Here is a 16308-nt window from a genome sequence, read left to right as displayed (position 1 = left end):
ATTTCAATCTGCTTGGTTTTATTTATCTTTGCCTTTACACATGTCCTTCATTGTGTTTCATTAATTAAGTCCTTGGTTAGTCAACTTGTGGGCTTTGAAGTCAAGTGCAACTCTTTTTGCTCCAATTCAGACCTGGGTTAAATAGTAATGTAATGTCAGGCTTGTGATTGGTGGGTTTTTACTGCCTCGAAGCTTTTCACATTCAGTAGTGGCAGATAAAAGTTTTTTTCCCTGAAAAGTATGCTTCCTCTTCACTGCCTTAGCATCAGAGGCCACATTACAGAAACTTTCTGAGACGGAAATCCTGTTTATCTCAGTTTAGGGTGACATTTGGGATTTTTAGTATTACAGAAACATGTTTACTAACTGCATTTAGGATATGATTTAGTTCGGATAGGAATTTATCTAATTAAAGAACTCTCCTTACTTATAACTTCTGAAGTTAGGAATCCAAAGTTATAGCATAGACCAGGAATGTCAAATATATGGTCTGTGGGCCAGAACAAACCCAACAAAGGGTCCAATCTGACCTGCTGGATGACTTTGCGTAGTGTAAAAATTGCAGAGAAGCTATGTATTTATATTTTCAGCTCATTTTTCTAAATGGCAAGCCAGTGCGCTTGGTTCACAGCACTTTTAAGTTCTCAAGGAAGGTAATATCTGGCATCACTATCGTGGAACTAACTCATCGAGGAAGAAAAAAATAGAATTCACAAGGACAACTAAGAACACTGAGGACAAATGAATTGCTGGCAAGTTTGAGGAAACAGCAGTTTGCTTTTAGTCGAGGGAAGTCAGCAATGCAGCTGGGAAAGCTAGCTACCTTATTAAAAACGAAATAGCATCAGCATCAAAGCCATAGTCTGAGAGTTAGTTTGTGAAGAAACACTGAAGGCTACAGAAATCGCGTGTCCTGTCAAATGGATGGTGCATTATTTGTGAATGCTTTCAGTTTGTCCTTGTCCCTTTTTACACCAAGAAAGGGAACATGTTATTAAGGAGTATGTTATGTTATTGGTTATTATGCAATGGTTTTAAGGTCCAGAATATTTGAAATTAAATTGGTCTGTATGTCGGCCATGAACTAAAAATGATTTCGACACCCCTGGTGTAGAACCTGTCATAAATTCAAAATAACTGCAAAAAATGGCAGCACCACTGTTGTTAGGTCCGTATAGCAATGACAGTGAAGATGGGATTTATATCCACTACCAAGACAATTAATTTTGATTTTTTTATATAGCAAACTCTTAAACTGATATTGATTTTATTAGGTGGTCATATTTTAGCGGACTAAAATATGTTTTGCTGCTGAGTGACTCCACAGTGAGATGTCAGTCAAAATGTGAGTCCTGAGAAATAGTCTAAATACTGCTTTTTTTTGTGCTCTGATATAACTCAATTTTTAAAGCCACATTTCCAGAGGTTTTAAGATAAGATAAGAAGTCTGAGACAGGATGGCTTTCCTATCTTTGAAACTCAAGTTAAGATAGGAAATTTTTCTGCAATGAGACTCCAGAACTTCAGAACTGCTGACACTGACTGTTTTAAGTCAGGTAATCCTTCTGTGATGAAGAGTTTAAAACAAAAGCATTTAGAGGAGCATAATCCAATACTGTACACAATACAAATGAACTCTCATGAAAGAGAAAGTTTCAGAAAAAAAAACAAAAAGTCTATAATGCTGCTCCAGAAGGCAGCAGTCCAGAATCAAACCAGCAGGCGCGCAGGCCAAACCTATTTCAATTTTGACTAAACAAAGCAAAGACAGCTCCTTATTGCATTTGCCACAAGAACTTTCAAGTAGACCAAAAGTAGACCAACCGCATGGAGTATTTGCAAATTTTGACCCAGGTCTGCTGTTAATCTGTATTTTGGATCCATCTACCTCTATTGATGCTGTCCTAGTCCATTTTCCAAAAGCCTAACTCTACTGTGCATTAGTTTTCCAGCGGTCTCCTCCCATTCACCGGGAACATTCGTACGTCTCTAACTGTTTAGGATGTTTAGAAATTATGCTCTGTGTAGCGCTCGAAAATATTGCAAAGCGGTCACGTTTAGCCTTGTTTTGGGGAATTGAATTTGCACTAACTTTGTGAGGGCACCGAGTCTGTCAATATCATAATGAGCAACAATCACTTTCTCCAGGCTTTTGTTCAGCAATACAAGCTTAAAAAGAACCTCTCAGTGGACTCGAGGCCTTATTCTTGTCTCTGGACTGGTTTTCCGTTCCACTCCTCTTCCCTTTTCTTCTCCTCTCTCTCTATCTCCCTCTGTCTCTCCATCTTTCTCTCTTTTCTTTAGTCCTTTGTTAGGCGGTTGCTTCCTGCGGTGAGCATGGCACTGCCCAGGCACATGTTCTGTGGTGGGCCTGATTACAGCCCTGCTGTAGTGCTGACATTGGCCCGCGCCGACTCCTCATCTATAAACACACACACACACACACACACACACACACACACACACACACACATACACACACGAACACATACACGCCGGCCCCTAAGTTCCACCAACTCTGCCAGCGGCTACCGCGGCATGACTTCACCCGGCAACCATTCCTTGCGTCAAACAAAATGCCTCTGTCACCAGAAAAAGGAGGAGAGCCGAGAAGGAGGAAGGGAGGGAGGGAGGAGAGGAGAGGAGAGGAGAGGAGAGGAGAGGAGAGGAGAGGAGAGGAGGAGTGAAGCTGTGCGGTAGCTGTGCGGAGGGTTCGATGTTTTCCACCGCAGTTTGGGAGCGTGGTTGGGTAATTTTAGCTGGAAGGGCCTGAGGCAGGCTGCTCGTAGAAGCTATTTGTCTCAGAAGTGGAGTGGCAGGCAGAAGGCAGAATCAGAGAGAGCGCAGGATGATGGGAGGTTGGGGAAGACACTGTTGATTAGCATGGCGCTAAAGAGGCTATGACTTGTCTATTAGCTTATCGCATAACCAACATCATGACTCATTTCACTCTGTGTACTGCAAAAAGAAAAGCAGTGAAGCTACAGCAAAATAAACTGCCCATTTGTGGGGGCTGTGCTGGACTTTCCGCCATGCCAATTCAACCCACCAATTAGTTTTATTGTCATTACCATCAAAGTCATCCCTAGTGACCCAATTTAAAAGATGCCAAGCATACACAGGGACTTGGTCCAAACATTAAGTAATATAAGCTGAATAGGACTTGAAAACTTAAAAGAATTTATATGTTGGCAACTTTAGCAGTGCTGCAGCAGCAATATATTTCAAATAACCTTTCTTTTCTTGCATTTCAGGAGCGGCTGCACTATGAGACACTGAGTCAGCACCTGGGGAAGCTTGGGGAGGATGCTGGGAAGATGGTCCATCGAGTCATTGACCTGACAAGACCAGAAGATCTGGATGGTAAGCACCTCTGTTGCCCACTCTTAGAAATAAGGCTTCTGAAAACAGTTGCAAAAGGGTTCTTCTTGAAGGGCCAAGGTTCTACCCAGAACCATTTGATTCTGAAAAATCCCATTTTTTGGTGAAAGAGTTCATCAAGGGTTTTTTGTCAGACTAAGGGCTCCCTTAAGAACATCCAAAGAACCCTCAGAGTCAAGAATTCTTGAAAGCATGGCTGTTCAAACATCTTCAAACCCAAAAATTCAACGATTTACACGTTTCTAATCATATTTTTAAATTTAGATGTATCTGGGCTCTTCTTAATCAGTTAATCTTACTTCATGTTGTACAACAGTAGGTGGAGTAGAGGGTGCTGCTTTGTGGCTCTTAGCTAAACAAAATATGGTTCTAGATGAAAATGTAAAATATAAAAATAAAAGGGTTCTCAGTAGGACTCCCTGGGTGGGTTTTAGATGAAACCCTTGGTATATAAAAGAATTTGTGGTAGAGCCACCAGGGTTGGTTTTGGGTGTGAGCTTTTGAACTGTTTCCACCAAGAATTATTTGGTTCAGAACCCAAAAAGTTGTTTCCCATTTTTAACCAAAAAATAGTAGGTTTTCCTTGGGAACTAAAGTGGCCATTTCATAGTCTAAAGGTCGTTCTGCGTCGTGCAACACACGATGATGACTCATTCTTACGTGGTTCTGCTCTAAACTGGTGGAAAACTGGTTTAACTGAACATTTCAAGAATCAGAGATATTTTGGTGGAAAAGGGCCCAAGGAGTGGGTCCTTGATCACAGTAATCCCACTCAAAATTAGTGGAAATGCATGCTGGTTTACTAGATAGCACCAAGGTTCAAAGGATCTTGAATGGAACTGGCTCAGGAACCAGATTTAGTTTGGTGGAAATGAGCCTGGTTATAGGTATAACCCTTAACCCTTTATGCTAGGATTCTAGGTAGTGCCCTCTGAATGTGTTCCAGGTGGAAGGTTTAAAAAAATGTTCTACCGGGAACCAAAACACGTTTTTCAAGGACAAACTGAAGAACCCTCTATGGTTCTGTTTAGCACCTTTATTTGATCTCTGTGCCATTTCTTGTGCTGTTTTTGTCTTATAAATCTTCCTTCGTTCTTCTGTCTCCAGCACTTTTGTCTTGGTTTGTTGAATTTTCTTAGTTTTTCCTGCTTTTCTGACACTACATCTCCTCATTTTTTGGCTGCTTATAATCCTGGGGATTTTGAAATGTACACAGAAGCACAAAAGACATGAGAGAAAATGCAAGGTTAGAGGACATAAAAGGAAAGAGTTCCTGGAGTCTTGAGAAGCAAAGTTAGAAACAGTCACATCCTGTTCAGACTAAATTGATACCAGTGACCCTTAACTCCGTGGGCTCCACATAAACGAGGCCCTACTTCTAGAGGTCTCACATCTCAGAGCTTCACAATAAAGAGGAAGTCGTCTTCCAGAAAGCCAGAACATGCAGGTATTCAGCGAATACAAATATTTATTGTGCTCCTCAGGAAGCTACGGTGAAGGACACCCTCAACAGCTAAACAGTGTGTTCAATGTCAACATTTTACTCTCTTGAAAAATTATTATTCCTGCAAGTACACGACAAGAGGCTAAATTCTCCTCTTTTTTCTACAAAGAGTGTTTGTGACACAAGATCCCACCCAGCACAAGTATGCAAACAAAAGCAGGAGAAGACGGGCAACAAGTCTGCTGTGGTTAATGGGTGATGAAGTTTACTGCAAATAAGAATTCTCAAATTTGTAACGAATGAGAACAAGACTTGACTTCATGTTCTGTGTATTCCACACTGTAAGCAGATCCTGTTTCCTTCTCTGGAAGTTCTTTAAGGACACTGACAACCACCTGTTATACTCTTAGAAATAAAGGGTTCCAAAAGTGTTCCAAAAGGTTCATTTAGGAACCCTTTTAATCCAAAGAACCCTTTTTGGAAGAAAGACTTCTTCAAGGACTTTTAAAAATTGTCTTTCGTCAAGGATTCTTTGTACTGTAATATAAAAGGGTTCTTGGCAGAACCCCCTGGGTGGGTTCTAAATAAAACCCATCCATCCGTCATCCTTAATCGCTTATCCTTGATGAGGGTCGCAGTGGTGCTGGAGTCACCCTGCGTTCACCCTGTACAAGTTGCTGGTTCATTGCGGGGCTGACACATAGAGACAGGCAACCATTCACGCTCACATTCACACCTATTAACCTGCATGTCTTTGGACTGTAGGAGAAAGCCAGAGTACCCAGAGAGAACCCACGTGGACAAGAGGAGAACATGCAAACTTCGCACAGACTGTTTGTGATAGCATGTTGAAGGCATCTCAGCAAGACCCCCATCAGACTGTTGTTATAAATTCTGTCCCAAGCAGGCACAGGAGGAAGGACGGGCTCATCCTTATCCACTCAGTATCCTGCGTTTCGAATGTGAAAGTATGAAAGTGTGTCAATGTGGGTCTCATAGAGGATGTCATTTCTTTGTGTCACACAGGAAATAGTATCACAGAGGCGCGAGTATTCAGGGAGGCGCGGGGCAGGAACAGCAGCGAGCCCCACATCAAGAGGCCCATGAACGCCTTCATGGTGTGGGCCAAAGACGAGAGGAGGAAGATCCTGCAGACCTTCCCCGACATGCACAACTCCAACATCAGCAAGATCCTAGGTGAGATTTTATTTATCTTTGACAGGAGAGGACGTTCAACACCGAACCTGAACTCCTGCAAAGTTTTCTACTCCAAATTTTAACCCGCTGATATTTATGCCCTGCTTTTGGATAATTCTCGTCATTTTTTATCTCTTTGTGAGAATAATTGATCCAATGAAGTTGGGGTCTGTGTATGTGTGTGTACTAAATGCATAAGTGTTTATGTTGAATAGTAAACTGATTAGATAACTGGAGCAAACAGAATGAAAATAATGCAAAAATTCAGATGATAAAATTACCTCTGTGTAGTTCCTTATAGAGACATGAGCATGTAATCAGCATCTTATTTGCGTGTGCGCCCCGTTTTTCTCAAGACTCTGTCATTCTGTCACTGAAAGCAATTTCTGATCTCTTCTTGCCACAAGAGGACCTCATTCAGTATAAACTGTGGCAATCGGTTTCTTTTCCAGCAAACCCATCACCTTTTGGATGCTTAGGGGCATAAAATCTGGATGAAAATCAGTTTCAGAAAAAGCATTAACAGCAAAACCATAATGCTCCAGTTTAAAGGACATTTATCTGCATGATGCTTCGAGAGTCGCCATCTTACATACTCATAATTCATCATCGGTCAATCATGTGACATAACAAACCTTGTGTAGCAGACTTTAAGTACACTGAAATGTATAGATAGGCCTCAAACATGTTGTACAAGAGGTCCCAAAAATACAAAAATATACAATACATGTACCCCCAATGGTTTGTTCTCAAATAAAGGAATCCAGCTGGATAGCTGCCATATGTACTATGTCATATTAACTATATTATGGTCTATCTATTAGGATGTAACACCATTTATAACACTCAAAAAGATAATATCACTCCAGGAAATCAATATACAACATACAGAGAGGTAACAAGGTGTGTCAGAATTTCAATATTAAATTGAAAATTGATCAAAATGAGCTTTCAATTTCAGTAGGCCTAATTAAATGCAGAATCTGTGATTCTCTCAATATTATTTTCTCTCTCCAAGTTGACAGGGCGGTTCAAATTTTGAATGCAAAAGTAATCCTCAAGAATTCAGATTAGATTATTTTTTTAGTAATCCACGCCACTAATTACGAAAGTTGCCATGTGATTTGTGTTCAGTATCTGTAATCTGACCCAACTCTGCCCTTGGATACAAAGATGTGTGTGTGTCTTTTTCATTGTCTTTTTATTGAAAATCAGTTTAAACCACTCTTTTAGACATCTGGGTATTACTAATTAAAATTTAAAAAAAACACAAAAATTATGATCATTATCTTATGTGCATCGACACCTTACAGACGCACACACACAACTCCTTCCACTGTGTCGTTCACGGCACATTTCTACAGTTCACAGGGTTTCTTACCAGCGGGCTGCGGACTATAAGAAGGACCAGTGTGTTTTAAAAACTGGAACACTTCACACACAGAGCTCCACTGTGTCAGCCTGACTAGTGTGATGGATGCATTCAGTTAAAAAGTAGCCGTGTTGATACTAACCTCCTCGACACAGATAGCCATTCACACGGTGCTGAGCATAACGGTTGTTTCGTGAAATGTTCTTAAGACCTCCACTGTCCGACGCAGGGCTCCAGTGAGCTTGAGGAGCTGCTGAATGTAAATGCTCCTCCTGAGCAACATTAACAAATTGCTTTTTCTTCAAGGTGGCTCTGTGTTCCTGACTTGGAGCTTTGAATGGGCTCTGATAAAGGGGTGTTTTGTGTTTTAATGCAGTGCTTCCTGCATTTATATGATTTATCATTTGTGTAGATGTTTCACTCAGAGAATCTAAATTTAAAGAAGCAATCTGTAGCAACTGCACGTACAAAAGACTGTATATTACATAGGTAACCCTAACCCTAACCCAATTAAAACAGTTATTTTGGCCTGGAATAGAAATTTGTAGCGTTGTTGTCAAAGAAGTGCATAATTAAATTTTTCCTTGATCTCTGATGACACATCATGGTCACTTTGTGATAAAGTCTGATATTTATTTGCCTTTTTTAATGAATTGTCATTGTAAAATTATTTTTCAGTAAAATAGGAATGTAAGATCCTTTTGGCGGTAAGCATCAAGCGTCTGTGGCAAGATAGGACCAAAAAGGAGAGTTTAAAGTGCACAATTGTGTATGTGTTTATGACTGCATGTGTACAATTCATGTCCCTCCAACATAATAACACAGCTGGACTTTGGGGAGTGGGTGGCAGGCTTAAAAAACTCCTCTCTGTTTCCTGTGTCACAAAAGTACAAGACTAGTTTGTGATAAACCTTGATAAACAGAGGAGCGAGGCGGAGTGTGTATAATCAGTTGTCAGAGTGCCTCGCAGATGTGCTGCGTTCCTGCGGTAATGGCCCTGTCCACTTGTTCAGAACGTCCTCTTACCGGGGAAAATAAGAAGTACACAATGTATCATTCTTCTCGAGCCAAGAGGGTGCAGAATGTAATCCACTGCTGATTTTAAACAGCCTCCTTGGTTAAAGACTCAGTGGTATCTGTTAAACATCCAACCTGCAGAAACCAGCAGAAAACGCTGACGTTTTTACGCGCATACCAGTGAAATGTGACTCTTTTGTACGATTGAGTTAATGTACAGCTGAGATGACAGCATTGTCTGATCGCTGATTCAGTATTCATTGACTCTATTTTATTATAAACTCTGCACTCAACTAGTATCATTGACACAGTTTAGACAAGCGTGTCAGGACTACATTTATCACTCTACATTGTCTGAATGTAAGGAAATTTGAATTAGTGTTCAGCACCAAAAATAGTTAATTAAACTAATTATTATTTTATTTATGTACAATGCAGTTTAACTTCTGTTGCTAAGATGTTATGTAGCCACCTTAACCAGCAGGGCTTGATCTAGAAAATGAAAATAGGGTTGTAAGTAGGCTGTCAGAATAAACTGGCATATCAACCGTCACAATGTGTAACCATATTCAGCACAGTCAAATGGACGTTAACCTGCAAGGTGAGCAGGCTTTTCCCTGGTTTCCTCCCGGGGTCACAATTCTCCCGTATTTCTCCTGATCTCTGACAAATTTTGACACTCTTTTTCCTTTTCGTATCATACATCTTTTATTGTTGGCACCTTTAAGAAAGAGTGTATGCTTAGAACGGCTAAATTGAGTAAAATGTTAATGGAGTTTGGCACACAGCCACTGAACTCTTAACTAAAGAGCGTGTATTTTCAGAGCAGCGGGCTTTTGTCTTCAGGAATACGGCCTTGCATTTATATTGACAGACAATTTCCAGATTTAAATAGATGATCAACTTACAGTGTAAGACTCATCATCGCTTGTTATTGTCAGTTTACAATGTTGCACTCGTCTTGCGCTCCTGTAGTGTTCCTGCAGCCTGTCCGAGATTCCCTGAGTCTGCGAAGGAGGGGGTGTGGGAAACAACTCACTTCATCCATAGACCGTGTATTAAATAGGATTTCAACCTATTTAATAAATACTCTGTGGCGCAAACTCACTATTTGGACTGCAAAGAAAGTAAACAAAACCTGAAACTAAAAATTTGTATTATTTAATTAAAATCTCATTCATTTGCCCCAGGTTCTCGCTGGAAAGCCATGACCAACCAGGAGAAGCAGCCGTACTATGAGGAGCAGGCCCGCCTGAGCAAGATCCATCTGGAGAAATATCCCAACTACAAATACAAGCCGCGGCCCAAGAGAACCTGCATCATCGACGGCAAGAAGCTGCGTATCGGAGAGTACAAGCAGATGATGCGGTCACGACGTCAGGAGATGAGGCAGTTCTTTGTGGGGTGAGTGTCAGCAGGAAAGATGTCCCTGAACATCACATGTGGCTTTTTATATAACCGTTAATACAAAGAAAGCTGCAGTGAAAAATTTTGTATGGTTATGAAATTAAATTAAAGCTGTATTACACGTTTTATATGATGGGACCTTCAAATAGTAACTGTGTTCAGCAGTGATTTATATAGCAGAAATAATGCAACATAAAATCAGTAACACAGACACTCACTGAGTCTGTTGTTTTCTTTCTTATACCAAACTTACACCAACTGACTTTTGAAGCGATCTCACTGTTACAGACAAATTATCAATATCTGACTAAAATCGCAAGTTGTTTTCCCATCTTCACGTTCTGATAAAATCCCATGTTAAATATTACTGTAAGTCTTGGCTCATGCCAGTAGTGACGTTCAGTGACGTCTCCCTCTCCTCCACCGTGTAGACTGTCCATGTGTGTGTTTGACAGTCGCCACTCGGATGCCAGGAGATGGAGTCAATAGTTAAACTTTATGAAACTTTCTTTGTATATGAACTTATTAAAGAGTAAGTGAGTTTCTCTCATACCTGTTCCTATAGGTTGTAAATATTTAAATTGTTGGTTTGAGCTTCTCTCACTCTTTCTCTGCAGATCTCAAGTGTTCCAATAAAAGAATAACAAAATAAAAATGAAAATAATTAGTACAATATTGTAAATATTGAAATAGTTAATTTGATACTGTAGACATGTAAATAGCTTGCTCTTTTCCTCCCTTTATATATACATTTTTTTAAATTCATATATACGATGCCTTTGTAGTAAGTGATTATTTGACTATAGATTTTCATTTCTACTTTTTACAGTATATGACTGCTGAGCGCTCAACACCAACATAACTAAGCTTAATTAATTAATTAATTAATTAATTAATTTATTTATTTATTTTTAAAACATTTTATTGAGGAACAGCAACATTAACATACAAAAAAATGACCAGACATGAATAATGCCAAGGGATAAGAACAGAAGGAAATTTTTTAATCAGTTTTTACTGTATATGAAAGGAATATACATTCAAATTTTGATGGCTGTCTTCTTTGTACAATATACAATAAAAATTATTGTATTGTTTAGCTTCATTTTCAAAAATTAAAATGATGGTTTATGATTGGAAAATATAAATGTATGTATATGAGATGTCACAGTTAATAGGATCAAATTGATAATATGGTATTGATCAGGTTTGGAGGAAATATGTAATAATAAAAAAAAAAAAAAAAAAAAAAAAAAGCCAGGGAATTTAGAAAGTAAATGTACAGACATCTTGTCCAAAAATACAAGAGTGAGGGAAAGACTACAACAATCTTATTGTTGCTTTGTTGACAAAATGTCTTTAGATGTGAGAGGGTGTCAGACTTAAATCTTTAGGTACTGTACTTAAGTAGAATTTTCAGGTATCTGTACTTTACTTGAGTATTTATTTTTCTGGCTACTTTTGACTTCTTCTCCCTACATGTTAAAACAAATATTAATACTTCCTACTCCTTATATTTTCAAAACTTACTAAAATGTAATTGTGGAGAACTATTGATTAGTTTTATTTTGTATCTTTGTGCCTTACCAACATTAAGACTGATTTCAACCTAAATGGATGGAAAAGTAATATATTGAAGAAAAACCCAAACAAATCACAAATGATGAAACAAGGAAAAAAGATGTAAGTATAAGAACAATAAGAGGTAATAAAATGTAAGATGTAACAAGATCTAAAAAAATATAACAAGACAATAAAGACAGAAAAAGAGGTAACAAGGTGTAAAAGACATTACAAGACATGTAAAGTATAACAACATAAAACATAAAAGATGCAACAAGACAAAAAAAAGACTTAACAGGACAAAAACTATGTAGAGGACGTAACAAGACAAAAACAACATAAAATATGAAAAATATGTAACAAGACAAAAAAAAAGTGACAAAATAAAAAACCACGTTACTGTACAATTTCCAATGGAATTCTCTATGTCATATCAACATTTATTAAAGGTGTATTTTTACAGAAATATCTTGTCCAGTGCTGCATTACATACAGTGTTAAGAAGGAATTTCACACATTTTTTTTAGAGAGGACATTGTGCATTGATAGCCACAAGCCTTGGATCGCAGATTTTTCTGTGTCTCATCTACTGCTGCGCTTGTGACCTTTCAATTCAGTCGGTTCTTTAATAAACATGCAGTCCCGCTGGCCACCTTGCCTTGAGTATGGGTATTTTAGCAAGAAGAATTGGGGGCATTTCATTCAGATATCTCACTAGCAAATTGCTCGGTTTCATAGCACTTTATATGAGTTTTTTTTTTTTCTTTGACATGTCTCAGAATTAATATAAAAGAAATATTCCTAACTACATCCATTTTGTGAGAGGTTTGTGGAGTGACCATCGGAGTTTATGGACCATTTATGAAAGGTTTCTTCTTGGAACCTTGTGGTTCTATCTGTAAAACTCTTTAAACATTCGCTGATATTTTTTAGAGTGTAGGCAGTGCAGCGAGGGGAAAAACAGTGGCATTGTCCTAATAGGAACCAGCCCTGGATGTGTTTAAAGCCATCACAGTGGCCTGTGTTTGAGATGGATTTACCAGAGGCCACGGCTTTGAATAGGAGCGATTTTTAATAGCTTGTCATTTATTAAATTAGGACAATGCTGGGCGCTTGCGGGCAGTGAAATTGGACACAGACAGACATAGTGGAATATGAAATGTAAGCAGATGTTTGAGAGGGAACGAGAGCGAGGCAGACGTCACAGGCTGAATGCCACATTTACTGCGTGTGGTCAAGCAAATGCAAGAAAAAAAAGCTTCTGATTCTCCAGGCCTGGACTTTCAATCAAAGCTAAATCAAATAGCTACTGGGAGCCAGTACACAACCAGTTTCTGGCACGTTCCATATAACTGAATCAGTGTTGTTTTAAAGCGTTTAATGTGAAAATGAGTCTGTCAGAGCATACGGCAGTAATTGTTTCAGGAGGGAAAACTGTTAGGTGAGAAAAGTGACAGCAATTTTCCTGCTTTATGTGGCTCATTTGAGGAGCCAGAGGGCCTGTTTGAGTGATGTGCGTTTACACTCATTCCATCTATATCTTAACAGGTTATTTAAGTGTGATGGCTCTGTGAGCTGGCAGAGAGAGCTCCGTGTTAGGACATGCCCGGCCAGATGTGAAGCATCGCTCTTTAAGTTTAAGTGGCCTGAGAATGAAGGTTTTGTTCAAACCAGTTTGTTCAAAGAGAAGTTATTATGAATCAATCAAATGCTGATCAGTGACCAGCTGATGCTACGTCAACCTTTGCAATGACCAGATCATTCTTTTTTTTTTTCATAATATCATTTCATTATTAGTAAAATAGTTTTATGCAGCCTGTTTCTTTGTCTTTTTGCTGACAGTCAGATCACCACATGGTCCAGATGTGGAGACTAGATTTCTGAAATGAAAACCAGATATATTCCAATTCATCAGTCAATACGTCATTAAAATATCCAATGTTATTATCTATTAAATAAAAAAGGGTGACAAGTCTGTGTATTTTAATGACAGTAACAGTCATACTATAATAAACTATGGTGCAACGTTGAAGGCCAACTGATAAAACTGGGTACTAATGACGTAAGTTTGAAAACTGTCAGGAAATTATAGTTTGAAGTATCATGATGAGTGATGCAGTTTTTTCTAAACCTTGTGCAAGCAAGGAAGAAAAGTGATGAGAAGCTGCTACAGTGAGCAGCCGCCTCTGTTACCCACAACAAGCACAATGCATTTGAAACATCAGTTGGTAGGCTCTGCTCCTTCTTGCCTCATGAACTATATTTCACTTTGTGGTCTTGTTGGTTTGGCCCCAGGCACTCCAGTGCATAACTTAGTGTTACCTGCTAACCGAGCTGACGTCAGTTAGCAGCCACCTACTTTATCTACACGTAAAGCTATCAGGAACTTGGTAAATGGTGTTGTACCGTAGCCAGCAGCTAAGTTAGCAGAGACTCTCATCGAGAATGAGAAAAGTGAAAACCAGAAAGCACTAAATGTGATCCAGTTTCACCCAGATCAGTGAATAAGAGTCATGAAGTTGTGTTTTTCGAAGTAACATTTATCAGTGAGCCCATCGTATGCTCCATGTAGCTAGCTAGCTGCTGAAGCAGTCCACTGTAAAATGCTTTGCGCATAATGTGTGGTCACAGACAAAGTGAATCAGTTCTCGCCAGCGGGCCCATAACCACATTTTTGGTGTATTTTGGTGATGCTGAACGAGATTTAAAGTGGCAAACATCTTGGAGGACACACCAACGTACCATGATATTGCTAGCAAGATAACTAATCAATAAAAAATAAAGTTTAATTTTCCTTTCAAACCCACCCTTTAGTCTTGTTTTGTTTTACTTGTATTCACTTTTCTATTATGTTTGATTTATTCTTATTCCATATTGTTTTATCTATATCAAGCTTTTTTTTTTTTATAAATCTGTTCAATATTTAACTTTTTTCTTCCCCCACACTTCTTTTTTTGTGTGTTTCTCAGGCCTCAGCCACCAATTCCTCTCGGCAGCAGCCCAGGCGGTGTTGGAGTTTATCCAGGCGCCATAACCATGGCAACGACAGCCACATCATCCCCACACCTGACCTCAGACTGCTCCAGCAACTCAGCCAGCCCCGAACCCGCCATCCCTGTCATTCAGAGCACGTACGGGGTGAAGTCCGAGCCGGGCAGCAGAGGCAACAACGGCAGCGGGGTCGGAGCCTTGGATCTGCCAAGCGATCCCACCAATGGAGACGATGACATGGACATGTATGAGGACTTTGAGGACGAGCCCAAGTCAGACTATAGCAGCGACCACGAGACGCGGGAGGCGATCAGTGCCAACTGAGCGTGCACAAGGTCTCAGTTGTAAAAAGAGAAAAAAAAAACTCCTGTTATACTCAGAGACACTTTTTGAAAACACGATTTATTACAGAGACCTTCAGGCAAACCTTCAGGACATGCTGCGTCATGCACTGAGCATGCCCAGACCGGATTCAAACTCAGAGGAAATGCTCAGAACGTGAGAAAAGAAAGAAAAGACAGTGTCTTGATGGACGTCCATTTGAAGAAGAGGGCTGATGGGAAAAATGTGACCCGAGAACACAATCTTACAGACATCCAGCTGATGATGAACTTCAGTTTCCTTCACTTTGACAATCTTAACAGGAGCGAATAAGCATTAGACGAGAAAGAATGAGAGAGAATGGGACAAAGAACAAATGAGCGACGAACACATTGCTGTGTGGTTTGTAAAGAGCATGCATGGATTTTGAAGCATCAGGAAATGGTCTTCAACAGCTATTTGGTCTTAAATGTTTAAGGAGTGATTTAGTTTTCATCATTATGTATTTACTTTTTTGTGGGTTTTTATTTTCTTTTTTTTTTTTTTGTTCTATAGACTTTTTTTCTGACAGGTCACTGCCTGTACAAACTCTGGACTGTCAGAACTTGAAATTTGAAAAGTTTTAATATAAATCCTAGCTATTGTAATCTTATAGTCTTACTTTTGTTTCTTACGAATACAGTGCATCTACATCTTTTTTTTTCTGACAAACTGCTTACATTACATTACTGTTTGTTTTTTTTTTAAAGATCCCAGCTCAGGTATGATGTGCCAGCTTGTGAATGTGTTTTTTTGTTTTTGTTTGTTTTCATACAAAAAAGAGTGGTAGACTTTTCAGACTGTCGATGAAATAAAGGGAGCAAAATCCCTTATTATTATTATTATTATTATTATTATTATTATTATTATTATTATTATTATTATTATTATTATTATTATTAAGTAAGTAAGTACCCAGGCATTGTACAGATTTACTTCAAATGTGCCAAACCTACATTCACATTCACTCGGGATGTTGTAGTCTTAACTTCCAATGCTGCAAAAAAGTCTTATACAATCAGCTTTTTCTATCTGATGAGATGAGTTCCTACTCTGTAACTGCTTGCTCCCCTCTTCGCCCAATCACAGGCAGAGCTCAGGGAGGATGTGTTTTCATCACACTCGCTCAGACACACACACACACACACACACACACACACTGTGTCGCTCTCTGGCAGCCCCTCCAGCTTTGAGATGTAGTCAGAAGAGCAGCAAGATTGAGGGCGTCAGCTCTTCAGTTCCACTGCATTGGTGCTTTCATGAACCACATTGCCCATAGTTCCTTGAGGCCAAACACTTAGCACATTGTGCAGCGAGTGCAGTACGGCGTAACCAAACGCCCACATTTAGCATTTGAGTGTGTCCCTTTCAATCTGGCTAAAGGTAGAGACATTTTTTTGGCTTAATTTTTTCTTAGACACTTTCAGAGCTCCTGAGTCTTTAAAGGGACAGTTCACCCCAAAATCATGAATACATATTTTTCTCTTATTAGTGCTATTCATCCATCTAGATTATTTCAACGTTAATGTCTCTTTCTAGAAATCATGTCCAGGTTATTTAAGATAATCCCCTGACT

The 16308-nt window shown here is 39.2% G+C and overlaps 1 protein-coding gene across 3 annotated transcripts in view; it reads left to right on the top strand.

Moving 5' to 3' along the window:
* LOC146316543 (transcription factor SOX-6-like) overlaps positions 1 to 15565 on the top strand; it is a 151564-nt gene extending 135999 nt beyond the window's left edge. For all 3 annotated transcript variants that reach the window (XM_084734171.1, XM_084734169.1, XM_084734170.1), the window contains exons 13-16: positions 3255 to 3363; positions 5852 to 6022; positions 9602 to 9815; positions 14351 to 15565. In XM_084734171.1, coding sequence (XP_084590297.1) covers positions 3255 to 3363; positions 5852 to 6022; positions 9602 to 9815; positions 14351 to 14696 — 840 coding nt within the window. In that variant the 3' untranslated portion in view covers positions 14697 to 15565. The remainder of the gene's footprint in view (positions 1 to 3254; positions 3364 to 5851; positions 6023 to 9601; positions 9816 to 14350) is intronic.
* Positions 15566 to 16308: the final 743 nt, after the last annotated feature.

This window comes from Lutjanus erythropterus, chromosome 13 (genome assembly GCF_056507025.1).
Source record: "Lutjanus erythropterus isolate fLutEry1 chromosome 13, fLutEry1.hap2, whole genome shotgun sequence".
Classification (NCBI taxonomy): domain Eukaryota; kingdom Metazoa; phylum Chordata; class Actinopteri; order Lutjaniformes; family Lutjanidae; genus Lutjanus; species Lutjanus erythropterus.
The sequence above is the reverse complement of the archived record's forward strand: the minus strand, read 5'-3'. Positions and strand labels throughout refer to the sequence as shown.